This window comes from Cryptotermes secundus, unplaced genomic scaffold (genome assembly GCF_002891405.2).
Source record: "Cryptotermes secundus unplaced genomic scaffold, Csec_1.0 scaffold110, whole genome shotgun sequence".
Taxonomy (NCBI): Eukaryota; Metazoa; Arthropoda; class Insecta; order Blattodea; family Kalotermitidae; genus Cryptotermes; species Cryptotermes secundus.
The window spans coordinates 474,393-489,944 of NW_019742550.1; the positions used below are offsets into that span (position 1 = coordinate 474,393).

At 38.2% G+C, this 15,552-nt stretch overlaps 1 protein-coding gene across 1 annotated transcript; it reads right to left on the reverse strand.

The window, feature by feature from the left end:
- On the reverse strand, positions 1–14,543 carry LOC111873264 (zinc finger protein 14). Its single transcript, XM_023867827.2, has 4 exons — positions 14,242–14,543; positions 10,910–11,043; positions 6,493–7,220; positions 1–2,017 (listed from the first exon to the last, which is right to left on the reverse strand). The coding sequence occupies exons 1-4, from the start codon at positions 14,519–14,521 to the stop codon at positions 232–234; spliced, it is 2,928 nt and encodes a 975-aa protein (XP_023723595.1). The 5' UTR covers positions 14,522–14,543; the 3' UTR covers positions 1–231.
- Between the last annotated feature and the right edge of the window lie 1,009 nt (positions 14,544–15,552).

Sequence of the window (15,552 nt, forward strand, 5' to 3'; positions counted from 1 at the left end):
CTTGAAATAGCTCACCATACGCTTAGTATTTTGAAATTTGTTTCTGTTCAATTTCAAATTTTATACAATAAAACCTGTATATTTTATGCACAAGACTGTGAATTTTTTTCTTAGCTGAAAAAAAAAATTGTCATCGGCAAAGTGCTCTTTACACAAAATGTATGAATGTTGCCTTGCATATAATCTGCATCAGTGATCCACTAAGATGAACTAAGTATTGACATTATATTCCTATTGGATGAGCCGCCACTGATGGATTAAGGTGTGTATCTTTAAATACTTTGGCTTCCTAAATGACTTCTTGCAAATACCGCATTCATTAGGGCCTATCTTTGAATGACTCAAGGAATGTGACTTAAGAGTTGACTTACATCGAAATGTTTTATTACACACATCACATTTGTATGGTCGTTCACCTGTGTGAATGAGAATGTGTGACTTCAGCGATACTAAACATCTAAACCTTTTGTCACATATTATGCACTCATGGATCTCTTCACCCATATGAACAAGAACATGTTTCTTGAGATCACGAAGATCTTTAAAACTTTCATTACAAAGCATGCAGTTGTAAGATTTATTTTCTGTGTGACTAACAGAATGTTTCTTGAGACTACTTTGAAGCTGGAAACCTTTACCACACACTCTGCATTTAAATTTTCTTTCATCTGAATGGAGATGAGCATGCGCCCTGAAAGTTCTTCTGTACCTAAAAGTTTTGTTGCATATCTTGCACTGGTATGGTCTTTCACCAGTATGGATACGCACATGTTCCTTAAGGGCACTTAAACGTCTGAAGTTTTTACTGCAAATCTTACATTCATAAGGATGCTCACCTGTATGTACACGGATATGTGTCTTAAGGGAACTAAAGGTTGTATATGTTTTACCGCAAAGTTCACATTCTGGAGTCTGGTTCTTTGTATGCGTACCAATGTGTGACTTAAGAGCAGTTAGAGATGCAAATGTATTATTGCAGATCTTACATTCATAAGGTCGATTTTTTAAATGGGTTAGAGCATGAATTTTGAGACATCTGAAAGTTTTATGGCATATTTGGCATTTTTTAGATTTTGTGCTATGGGTAAGATAATGTTTCTTGAGATTAAAATGTAATCGAAAGGTTTTTCCACATACATTGCATTTATGATGATGTTCGCCTGTATGGATATGCACATGTTCCTTAAGGAGGTTTGAACATCTGAAGTTTTTACTGCAAATCTTACATTCATAAGGATGCTCACCTGTATGTACACGGATATGTTTCTTAAGGGAACTCAAGGTTGTAAATGTTTTACCGCAAAGTTCACATTCTGGAGTCTGATCCTTTGTATGTGTACCAATGTGTGCCTTAAGAGCACTTAAAGATGCAAATGTATTATTGCAGATCTTGCATTCATAGGGTCGATTTTTTAAATGTGTTAGAGCATGTATTTTGAGACATTTGAAAGTTTTATGGCATACTTGGCATTTTTTAGATTTTGTGTTATGGGTAAGATAATGTTTCTTGAGACTAAAGTGTAATCGAAAGGTTTTTCCACATACATTGCATTTATGACGAAGTTCGCCTGTATGGATACGGACATGTGCATTAAGCCTTATACGTTTCATAAATGTTTTACCACACATTTTGCACTCGTGTGACTGTTTGCCTGCCTCTTCGTTTTTATGAATGACAGAATGTTGTTTGAGATGATGAGAGTGTTTGAACTTCCTACCACAAACTTCACACTTAAAAGACAGTTCTGCCACATGAGACAGGGAATGTTTCTGCAAGTCACGAAGCAGTTTAAACCTATGAGGACACAACCTGCATTCATGCAAATATTCCTCTGCATGGAAAACAGTATGTGACTTCAGACTACTAAATCTTTTAAACGTTTTCCCACACATCTCACATTTATGAAGTGTCTTCTCACAGCATTCAATCCTATCTGGTTGTAAGACATAATGATCACTGGATGTATCACACTGCTCTGTTGATGATGATATAACATCACCAGCAGGTTCACTAAAACTGAAAAAAAAAAAAAAAATCATACATGTCATATTATTCGATAAATTATGTACTGAATATAACTGTTAACCTCAGTTACTGTCAAGAGGAGACTGAATTCAGATAATGCTTGCCATCATTCAGTCCAGAATCTTCTATCTTCTCATCTGCTGTCTAAAAATTTTGCCTGTGGTTTTGTACAGGTGTGAAACTTGGCCTCTGATATTACGGGAGATACATAGACTGAGGGTGTTTGAGAACACGATGCTGAGAAAAATATTTGGACTAAAAAGAGATGAAGTGATAGTAGGATGGAGAAAACTGTAATGAGGAGCTTCATAACTTGTACTCTTCAGCAAGTATAATTAGAATGATCAAGTCAGGGAGGATGAGATTGACAAGGATAGTAGCATGGATGGGGAGAAGAGAATGCATATAGGATTTTGGTGGGAAAGCCAGAAGGAAAGAGACCTAGATGCAGGTGGGAGGATAATATTAAAATGGATCTTAGCGAGATAGGATGGTGTGGTATGAACTGGATTTATCTGGCTCAGGTTAGAGACCGGTGGAGGGCACTTGTGAACTTGGTAATGAACCTTTGGGTTCAATAATATATAGGGGAATTCTTCAGTTGCCAAGCAACTGGTGGATTCTCAAGAAGGGCTTGTCTCCATGGAATTAATTTTTTAACCTCTTGCCCTGGAATAATGAGTCTGATTTATGAGGCAAGGTGGCACTCCCATTCTGGGTAACATGTAGGTAGGCTTGTGATAATTTTCAAATAATACAGCCTTTATTAATTAAATAATTTTCCTGAGGAGTAAAGCGCGGCCAGCGCTTAAGACTGACAACCTTACCGCCATCTTTGAGCCGATTGTCTCGATAATGTGGGACCCTCAATGTCTCACAACCCTATGGGCTTTCGTGGCCTGTTACAGGGATAGCTTTACTTACTTTACACTTCAAGTAATCATCAACAGAGAAACTAGAAAGTTAATTCCTGAACTTACAGGTAACAGCCTTTTGGACACTGCTTATAGCTCAGCCAGTCCATAATGGAACGTCAGGCTCACTGTGTGTACAAAGTTTCCAGACCTGCAAATTCCTGTTTGTACTGAAGAAGATTACAATTGTGACACAGAGCTGTATGCATAGTGTATATTCCAAGTGACCTCTTTCTTTAAGGTTTTCCTATAGAACTTCATACACATTTCACTTCGTTCACACGGGTACTCAATTCCACAGTCATGAGCTGATGACCCTGTCAAGGCATACAGATTATGAAGCTCCTTATTATATATTTTTCTCTTGCCTCCTCTCACTTCTTCCCTCTTAGGTCCAAACACCCTCTTCAACCCTCTGTTCTCAAACACCCTCAGTCTACATTAATGTGAAGGACCAATTTTCAAACCCATATAAAACAATAGTCCAAGTTATAGCTATGTATATTTTAATCTTTACGTTTTTAGACAGCAAATAGAATGACAGAAAACTCCGATCTGAATGACAACAAGCATTCCCTAAATTTGATCGGCTCTTAATTCCTCTGTGAATGCAGTTATTTGCAAATAAATAAATAAAAACTTAAAATGCTCTGACATCTGTATGGGTATATGAATCAGTATGGTAATGCCGGACATTTACTTACTAATTCATACTGTAACATGACACCTGAAAGGCAGAACAGTGGAGCCAGAAGAGATAACCGTTGTTAGTCAATGGCTGAGTAAACACATATCATGGTATTGCATATGCAAGCAACAATAAAGGAACTGTTCAAAACGGTGTTTTGTATGTGGTCTATGCTGAGGCTATATAGCAAGGGCAGTCTCGACAAAAAAAAAATCTCTGGTTGTGGGCCTCAAGGGGCCTGATGCCAAGACGAACTGATTTGCGGTAAACCGCCAGTCGTAAAGTAACTCTGACTCTGACTCTGAAGTTGTCAGGCCTATGACCTTCAGCTGACTAACTGCAGTTTCAGAGCAGTTACATAAGTTAAGGCACAACCTGCTGCACAAGCCTGCATTGACAGGAAACCTCTGTATATATTGTATAAATGTTACATAATATAGTGCAGTGACAAATAATACACAGAGTCCATAGTAACCTGGACACTGTGACAGCACAAATATCGTGCTGAAGCTACAGTGCAATAAACGTAGTGCCTACACAGATGGACCGAACCCTCCCTCAGCGAAGAGGAGGCCCCATTTTGAAACACACACGTCTTGGAGGGAACAAAAATCTCTTTCATGAATCTCAAGGTGACTGAAGCCAGGAATTACTGTGCTGGTGAGGACCAGAAGCAATTTAACTGGCAGACCAACCAAACTTAATTAATTCAGTCACAAATTAGTTGCAGCCATGAGTTAGTTGTGAGATGGTAACCAGCTGGCAATGACATAAGCATGAATGGAGAAGTATCTCCATTGCAACACATGGTAAAGACAGAAGCTTTAACCTTTATCGGACGAACGTCGTCATATGATGTCGTTAAAAGTTAGGGCAGCTGGCCGAACGTCATCATATGATGTCGCGGATTCCACGCGTGTAAGGTTCTTTTAATTTTATATTAAAAATATAAATTGTTGTTCTATTTATATGATTTTTGGTCACCACCTTTATAAGGAGACAGCCTTCGTTCCTGCATGATCTAATGTAATCTAGGGACGTCATATGACGTTAAAAGTAAGGACAAATTTAAGAACGACATCATATGATGTCGCGCATTCCACGCGTGTAAAGATTTTTTTTAAATTAAATTTAAAATATAAATTGTTCTTCTATTTACATAATTTTTGGTCACAACCTTTATAAGGTGACAACCTTCCCTCCTGCGTGATCTAATGTAATCTACCGACGTCATATGGCCGAACGACCTCATATGATTTCGCGCATTGCACGCGTGTAAAGATTTTTTTAAAATTAAATTTTTGCTCTACTTACGTGATATATGTTCACCATCTTCATGAGGAAACAGCCTTCCCCCCTGCGTCATCTATGGTAATGTGGCCTTCGTATGGTACTGCCGAAAAAATTCCGAAATGCAGAGTCCGACGTCGCAGCTCACGCACTTCGTACGAACGCTAGACCGCTTCCCACGCGAAAAGCACACACGACACCTCAGTTGCGATTTAGAGGAAGCAGGCCAGTGATGTCGAGCTGCAGTGATATTTATCCCCGCAGCTACACCGGAATAATTATTCACACCTCTCCAGCCACACTGGTCTGGCGGTCCCCAAGTTGCCGACGAAGGTGATGACCCGTCGTCCGCGGAATCAGAATTCCAACTTTGCTCGCCCCTATCATAATCTGTGTCATTGAACAGCTGTTTCTCAATTTCAGGCATCAGAAGACCAACCTTCCACGCCACATTCAGAATCGGTTGAATAGCAGTCCGAATCTGTGTCATTGAACAGCTGTTTCTCATTTCAGCATTTTCCATACGACGTCGTCGTGTATACGGCTCTCTAGCAGTGCTAGCAGTGAATCTCTGTGCTTAGACCACGATAAGAAGCCATAAATCTTAACCTCGAGCCCACACATACAAAAATCTCATTCACGACTTCTCTGAACCCAATATCTGCTTCATGATGTCATGGGTGGCTAACCTTATACTGCGATGTTTCAAAATCGTTACAAACACAATGGTTTGACTGCAATGAATGAACGAATTACCGATCTGGCAACACCATATTCCGAGAAGTAACTTCTGTGTTTATCTAACACATTAGGCAGCGAGGAATTTCAGACGTAAACAGTCGTGCATAGCGACATGTCCCATACGATAAATAAGCTACAACAAGAGATACCATTGAATGTGAAGTCGCCACAAGGACTTACACTGCTAAAACGCATGGTGCAGAAAATGTATTACACTGCTAGAACGCATGGTGCAGAAAATGTATGAATTTCGGGAAATTTTATTTTGGGAATCAGTGTAAAAATTTTTTACAGATATTAAAATCTGTAAATTAGAATATCTGATTCTATATTCTTTCTACATTAAAGGAGCGTTCATTTCGTTCGTTTATCATAACAAATGTAGAAATCACACCATTTTTAGAAACATGCTTACAATTTCATTGCTCTAGAAGGGCGGGGATTTAAATAAAACTCCGTCCAGCTGCCCCTACCGGAAATTAAATGGCCCGTCCGATAAAGGTTAATATTTGGAGTAGTGATCTGTGTGTGTGTGTGTGTAGATCCATGAAACGAGTTGTAACAGTCCAAAAAATCCAAATCCCACATCTAGTTACTACAACGTGACAATACAGACATGTATACGTTTAGAAGATTTTAAATTTCTAAGGCCAGTAAAATGCAAGGTATTTATATTATGCTGACAAAAATATATCATGCTTTTTACAGAGGTATCAACTTATGTGGTAGCTGCAGTGACATAAACAGTGAAGAACTCTTTTTTTTTAATCTAATCACTTAGTTACCTGTAAATTACAATAAAAATATGCAATTAATATAAGCAGGGCACCAACCTTAACACTTTACTTGTTTCGGTGCCTCCCGGTTCCTCTTCCTTTATCATAACCGTGGTGATTAAGTGGTCATCAACGATCTGTTCTCCCTTAAGACTGATATTCATAAAACAAATCCTACCGTCCTGAGCAGTAAACTGGTTCTCTGTAACTGAAATACAGCTCCTGTTCCCTTCCATTTCAGACTGTTCTTCCTTAATCTGCGTACCATCCATATTTTCAGAAGATTCTTTCGCTGTAATATTTAGGTTTTCAACTGCTCCTCCATTTACTTCTTCAGTCTCCATGAACTGTGTTTCATGTTCCTCTTGTTTGATATCTTGTTCTTTCTTAATTGATAAGACATCAAAAATTTTACTTTCTGCCATAGCAAATGGGTCTTCAATGATGTTTTCTTCAACAGCAGGTTCTTCTTTGATTGATCTAACGTCAATAATCTTGAAACAGGTTCCATATTCCTTCCTATCAGATGTTTCCACATTTTCAAAACACACTCCCGGTTCTCTTGTGACAGGATATTCCTCTGTGACAGAACATGCCACCACATTCTCAGAAACCATTTCACAATTCTGCTCTGTAGGAACTTCTTCTTTAATCAATAAGCTATCCACATTCTCAGTGTATAAGCCAGGTTCCTGAGATGTAAACTGCCCTTCTGCAACACCTACATACTCAAAACGAATTTCATGTTCATCTTGATGTGGAATAACACCCACTGCTCCTTCCTCCTGCAAAGATAACACACATTCCAGTCTTAACGAGGGAAAATCATTTATGTCTGGAAGATGTATGCACTACGCATCATATATCCACATTAAAAATTGTCAGTACTCACAGAATGGTCATGATAGACTAAAACAAAAGACTCCTCATTTGTCTGTGACCTACCACATAATTTACACTCGTGCAACACATTAATACTCAACAATTCATTGCTATGATAACCAAAGACTGCATTATTTCAGAGCTTTCACCTCACAATTAGAATACATTTTCATATATATATAGTGTATGGCATCATGAAATATGTTGAAATTTCTACTGGCAATTCTTAAAAACAAACTTCATCAAAAATACCTAATCTCAACAACTTGAGAGGTTCTGGGAAGATAGCTATATTTATACCAAGATCCTACATTTGACAGAATATAAATGTGCCCAATCAGATCAAACACATTTTGATAGATAACAAACAGCATTCAAGTGAACTTGAATAGTAGCAAAAGTTAGGGGGAAACTGGCTGTAAGTAAGTGGCCAACACAAAAATCTGATATGGATAGATTCAATCTCAAGAAACTCAACAAGGTAGAAGATGAAGAATTGTACCAGGTTAAAATCTCAAACAGGTTTGCAACTTTTGAAAACTTAGATGATTATGTGGAAAACAACAGAGCCTGGGAAAACAGAGTATCAAAATCTCAGCCAAGAAGAATAATTGTGAATTGTAGCAGCATACGCCATGCTTTGATACAGAATGTTCAAAACTATTCGATCAGAGGAAACAAGCCAAACTGCAATGGTTATAGGATTTGAATCAAATAAATGCTGGAAATCTGAACAACGTAAGATCTGAAGCTAACGCACATTTTGGGAAGAAAAAGAAAGACATTAATGAGTTTGCAACACACAAGAACAAGGATATTAGAGACTTGTATAGAGGAATTAATTAAAGTAAGAAGGGTTACCAACCTATAACTATCTTGGTAACAGACAAGAATGGTGATCTGCTTGCAGATTCCCTCAACATTTTGAACAGGTGAAAGTATTACTTCTCTCAGCTGCTGAATGCACATAGGGTTAGTGATTTAAGGCAGAAACACATACGGTTGAGACATTAGTATCTAAGCCTAGTCCTTTCAGGTTTCAAATTGTTATTGCATAGCTGAAAACGAATAAAATGCTTGGTATTGATAAAATTCCAGCAGGAGATGAAACATTACGTTCTGACAAACACAAACACATTAATTTGATTTGGAGTGACGAAGAATTACCTGAGCAGTGGAAGGAGTCTTACTATTATACCAATATACAAGGGCCAAAAAAATGACTGTAGTAATTATCAGGAAATTACTCAATTTAAGAGGGATTACCAATTTAAAACTAACTTGGTATAGGATGAGAATGGTGACCTTCATGCAGATTCCCACGTTTTGAATATGTGGAAGAATGACTTCCCTCAGCTACTGAATATACACAGGGTCAGTGCTAATAGGCAGATTGAAATACATACAGCTGGCTCATTTGTAAATGAGCCTAATCCCTTTGTGGTTGAAATTGCTATTGCCAAGATGAAAAAAAACATAAATCACCAGGTAGTGATCAAATTCTGGTAGAAATGATTCAAACAGGAGGCAAAACACTGTGGTCTGTGATCTATAACTCATTAATTATATTTGGAACAAGGAAGAACTGCCTCACCAATGGAAGGAGTTATATTATTGTACAAATTTACAAGAAGGGCAATGAAATTGACTGTAGTAATTATTGAGAAATACTACTGTTATCACATTCGTACTAAATTTTATCCAATATCCTCCCCTCAATGTTAAGTCCATACATAGATGAAACTACTGGGGATCACCAGTGTGGGTTTCAACACAAGAGGTCAATTACTGATCAGATTTTTTGCACTCATCAGATATTGGAGGAAAATGGGAGTACATCAACTATTCACAGACTTGAAGAATGCCACTGAATAACTTTGTACAAAATTTTCTCTTGGATCCCTAAGTCCATAAGTAGCTGAAATATTGTGGCTCATCAGTGTGGGTTTCAACGTAACAGATCTACTACAGATCAGATTTTTTTTTTCCATTTCTCAGTTACTGGAGAAAAAATGGAAGGACCATGAGAAGGACCATGAGACAGTATACGAGCTAGTCATAGACTTGAAGAATGCCCATGATTAACTTAGGAGGGAAATACTATACAATATTCATATTGAGCCTGTGGTACCCATGAACCTAATTACGCTTATTACAATTTGTTTAAATAAAACATATAGTAATGTCCATACAGATAAATATTTATCTGAAATGTTTCCTATTCCAAATGATCTAAAACAAGGATATGCTCTATCACCACTGCTTTTCAACTTTACTATAGAATATGCCATTATGATGGTCCCAGAAAACCAGGTGGAACTGAAATTCAATGGGATGCATCCACTTCCTGTCTATACTGATGATGTAAAGCTACTGGGAGATATCATAAATATCATAAACAAAAACAAAAAATCTCTAATTAATACTAGTGAGGATGGCATAGAGGTAAACAGAGAGAAAGTATATGTTTCTGTGTTATCACCAGAATGCAGGACAAAAGAATAACAAAAATACAGCTAACAGGTCCTCTGGAAGTGTAGTAATGTTCAAATATTTTGGAACAAATGTAATAAACCGAATTTTGATTCAAAATTAAATTAACAAAATCTTTATTTAAGCATCATGTTGCATTTCTATATCTATTCAGTTATGGACAAAAATAAAGTTGAAAGTTAATACTGTGTAGTACAATAAACAGTATGAAATCAAGAGCAGATAAAACTTGGTAATGCTTGCTAACACTAAGTTCGGTACCTTCTGTCTCATCTCCGTTGTCTAAAAACGTAAAAATTAAAATATAAAGAACTACTTGGTCTCTTAACATTAGGGGAAGAACATTGACTAAACTCAGAATTACTGGGTCTTTGGACTTTTTCCATCATCCAGTATTCTAGAAAAAAGAAAACATGACGTTTCAGAAACAGATCCAGTGTCTTCATGTTTATAATATCACCTTTTCTCTAGCCATAGGGTTTCTACCAAACTGCAGTATGTCACGTTTCAGATGACTTTACTCTTGAATTAAGGATGCATTTTAAAAACTAAAACTCATGATAGCTCAATCAGTACAGTCAGGGACTGCAGCCTAGACAGCTTAAGAATCAGGGTTCAATTCCTGGCAGGGGAAATATATTTCTTTTCTCCAGAGTCCAGAACAGCTCAGGGGCCAACCCAGCCTCCTATCCACTTGGGGTTTCTTTCCGTAGGAGAATAGCAGCCAAGGCATGAAGGTGACCACTCACCTCCATCTGCTTCTGAAGTTACAAATGTGTGGATCTCTACCTCCACTCCCTCATATGACTTCATGAAGTGGTACTTGATTAACTAATCACAGGGACAACTTTACCTTTACCTCAAGAGTGAAATTACATTTTTCATGTAAACCAAAATATCAGCATCTTTCATACCTTGCCTATTATGAAAGCAATCATGCCACAACTTCTGGAGCAAAATCAACTATAACAACACAAAACCTATGTCTGATCTGCATATTATGGACATGAGAAAAAGAACAATACTATTTTAAACGTAATATTACCACAACTACTTGCAATTAAAATATTCTTGAAGTCAATTAAGAATGCAACAATACTTTGGGAAGAGATGGCCTTTCCTGTTTCCTCCTGCTTTTGTCTTTTGATCCAGCTAATGTCTTACAAGAAGAAACTGGGAGATTTTGGGATGGGACAGCATTCTTCTTCAAACAGTGTTTCCTTCCAGGAAAATCTGAAATATTAATAAAGTAGTTAGTTATACAGACAAAGGCTGGTCAGACAGACGGCTTATACAGACTGAAATATGTGTCAAACTATTTCATGTTTGAGATTGTCCAGTTTATTAGTGCTGCGCCAACACAGGTACCTATCTACTAAACTATGTGGCATCACATCCCAGAAGACTGGTTACTTGACCAGAGTACCTATTCTTTTAAAACAGTCGGCGTTGGATTAACATTTAAGCTAAATAAGCTATAGCTCAAAGGCTCAAAATTTCAGATGCCTCCAAATACAAAGAAAATAAAAACAGCCCACAAGTTAACACAACACTCTCATTGCATCATATCACATTGCAATGATGGAATCATCATACACAGGAACAGCTGCGACAATCGAAAATAAATTGAGCAGTGGAATTACTCCTTGGAGTGCAGATGTATGGTTACTGCCAAGCAACATATTTGTGTAGTTCCACATATATGGACATATATGTCATGCTTATCCTTTAAGAAAAAAGCCTCATTTTTATCACAGCTTAGGGTCTTGTAAAGTCTTAATTCAGCCCTGGCAATAACTGAAGCAATAATTGCCTTGTAGCAGTGTAGAAAGCATCTGGATTCAAGCTCAGTAAAACTGACTGGACTTTCAACAGCTTTCATTAACATTTTACTTTTCAGATACTGGGTGTGCCATAAACAATAGGAGTTTCTAGCACATCAAAGATATCCAGTGGACAGAGTTAAACGTTACAAGTAAAATCCTGACTCTGCTTAATTAAACAGCATACCATGAAGATTAATGGGAGGATTAGATGGATGTGAGTAGCCATCTTCATCTCTCAGCTACTTCAACCCCAGAGAAATAGCTTTCAGTACCCATTACGGGATAGCGCAGTAGGTATAGCAACTACCTATGGTCTGAACAAACAAGCGGTTGGAGTTTGAGTCCTGGTGGGAGCAAGAATTTTTGCTTCTCCATGTCGTCCAGACTGGTTCTGGGGCTCACCCAGCATCCTATCCAATGGGTACCGTGGGTTCTTTCCCCAGGGGTAAAGTGGCTGGGCCATGAAGCTGATCACTCACCTCCAACTAGTACTGAGGTCAAGAAAACATGGGTCTATACATCCACTCCCCCATATGTCTTCATGGAGTAGTGCTCAATTAGTTACGCACAGGGACAGCTTTACCTGTACCCATTAGAGAAGCGAAGACAAAAATGTCCCTGCCAGGAACTGAACCCCAATTCCAAGTTGTCCAGCCCATAACTTAGTCACTATGGTGATTAAACTCTCCTGGTCGTCAGTGAACAAAGTTAAGGAAAAGTAAAATAGTAACATCATCACTATACTTAATTAAGTACGATACCATGGAGATGTATAGAGCAATAAAGGTATAGCATCATACATTCTTAACCTCAGTTCTGGATGGATGCGAATGGCAAAGTTTCATGCCCTAGCTACTTTAACCCTAATAAAAACTAGGCAGCAGGACTGGATATGTCTCAGAGCCAGTCTAGACACTGTGAAGGAGAAAATACCTCTGCCTCCACCAGGAATCATACCTCAGTTCCCCAGTTATCTAACCTGTAGCCTAGTCACTATACTCACTGAGCTATTTCAGCTTCTTTAAAATGTTACACTCAATAACATGTCTGTCTGTGTGTTTCACCTCTAAATTAATTGAACAGATTTTTATTAGATTCAGTACTGAGAGTTTATGTGAAGCTCTAGCTGAACTTTACTCCCATTTTCTTTAAAGATTCATCATATAAAAGTAGATTTAAATGTCAACTATAGAACATTATATAATAAGTTACAGGATGTGACCTCATGTAGTTTCATAGACAGGTACCAATGTTTTGGAGGAACCTGCTGTATATATTTTCAAGGCATCCTTAAGACTGAAGATACTAATATTTCAGGGGAATGCAGGTATCTATCAACCAAACTACACAGCACAACATCCCAAAGAAATCTTTTTTTTTTAATTGCTAGTGGGGTGGTGGGGTGGGACTAAGTCCCTTTCACTGAGGCCACTTCGGGCCTATTGTACCAGCCCCAGACGATAGGTGAGGGTGATTCTGGAGCAATTGGTGGAATGAAGATTGGCAGGGGAAACTGAAGTAATCGGAGTAAACCTTCCCCAGCCCAACTTTGTCCACCACAAATCCCACTTGACCAGACCCGCGATCGAACACGGGCCGCCGCAGTGGGAAGCCATTCACTAACTGCTTAAGCTATGTGGCGGCCCTAAGACATCTTCTTAGTTACTGGTGTAAGACCCTTATCTCACATAGGTTGTCAATCCTATACCCCACTTCTGGGGGAAATGTTATAGAAAAAATGATATTCTTAGGCTTCACTAAATGGCACATCAATTTTGTGTGTATGTATGTGTGTGTGTACATGCATGCTGTGTGTATGTATGAATACATTTGCATGCATGTATTTGTGTGTATCAGAGAGATACTGCTTTTCTCAATATACAAGCCATATATTTTGTTCTAACTATTACATCTTTTCAAAATGTCCAATTAGTGCTTCTGAAGTTTCTTTAGAGTGAGGAAACTTCAATCTTTATTTAGGGTCACATGTAAAGATCATACAGAATGTGTGCAGTGATGTTTAAAATTCAGTCACTGTCTAATCATTGTGGGGCATGCAGTAGTGTGGTTGGTTGACTACTGTCTTATTGGACATGATATCATGTGGTCTGGCAAGAAGTTTCTGAGGAACATACCACCTGTGTATGTAAGCATTAACCAGAATAACTCTCTTTACTTGCGTGGATTACTCTTCGACCCTGAAGATGGAGGCAGTACATTAACCTGAAATGTTTGTTAAATTCTACCAGTCTACACGACGTCACATCCCACATCACCACCAGAATCCCAAACCTCACACAAATAAGAGTATGCACTAATATCTTTTCCGTGAACCCCTGAGAAATAAAAAATGACGAAACCGGGGCTCTTACCAATTGAACCCCCCCCCCACACACACACACACACTTAGTCTGCTTGGTCCAAGTACGATCCTAATGGCAATGCCATACGTGAAAACGCAAAATATTACGAAATTGACATCCAAACTTGGTCATATTAACTGATCTGCTATACTTCCTCCCGGACTTACGTGTGTCCACGTAGTTTTGCGCTCTGACAGAACGGACAGAAATATGTAATTATAGAATTCAACGGATTTTCTTACCTGGCAAAAAGAAATCAGCTCTTGAAAAATGCCTTGAACAAACAACCATATATGGAGAAACTGGTTTCTGAAGCCGTAAGTTTCGTGCCCACAACTCTCTCAATTCAAACTGTTCTTTCTTTCCGGATTCATTCAATATAGTTATATTCCTTCCCTTTTTGGGAAATCTGTGAAAGCTTAGACATCTATCTCGAGATGCTCTTGAAGAACACTGAGGGACACAACAATACTCCTTAGACACGGAAGGCCGTTTTTCTGGAAATTCCATTTTGCAGCACATAAAGGTATCGGCAACCCGTAATGTTTAGTTTATATAAATTCCACCAGAGTGCACATTCATTTTAGATCTCATTCGTGCTCATTACATTCGAATGAGATTCTTTGGCAAAGAGTCTTGTATGCCCCGTAAGCACTGATATAAAATATATGTTCGTAGAGTAACCTAAGGTCACATACTGTTAGATGCAACTTGTTATACTAAATCTTATTATAATACGCTTTAAAATTGTTCTTATAATAATTATGAAAACTATGGTAATGGTTGAATATATTTAATATGATACAACCATTTAAGGGGCACGCGGTAGGGAAATTGCTTGAGACACTGTGCTACAAGCTATAATGTCTCGGGTTCAATTCCCGTTGTCATTGGATTTTTCAGTTAATCTAAACCTTTCAGCCGCTCTATGGTCCTGGAGTCGACTCAACTTCTAACAGAGATCAGTACCAGGAAACTTCTTGGGGGTGAAGGTCGGCGGCGCGTAAACCTGACAACCTCACCGCCATCTGTGAGCCGATTGCTACAGACAAATGTGGTAGCCTCGACGTCTCACAATACTATAGGCCTCCACTGCCTCTTACAGGGACGGCTTTACCTCATACATATACAAACGTTTCAGAGAAAACTCTTGTTTACATATTTCCAGAGAGGGTGGTGGCTTCTCTTTTCGTAGATTTTTGGAGAAATAAAAATTTGAAAGAAAGAAAAAACGAACGAAGAGCACCAAACACTAACAACGAATATTAAAGAACATTTTTTTAAAATATTCTCCCATCCCGAATACTTGTACTTTTAAATGTGTTAAGCATAGGTTGTTCCTTGGGAAATATCGTGATGCCCATTGATGTTGGACACAATAGCCAAGCTGATAGGTTACACTTCACTGTGGATATACTGAAAATTAATAAAGTTACAGGTATCAGTTGTCCAGTGCCAACATTTTAAAGTCTAATAACAGTACTGTAAAAATTTTCAACGATTTGGGCTCTGAGTTAGAAGCAAATTCAGCAGCAGAAATAGAAGCTCACCCT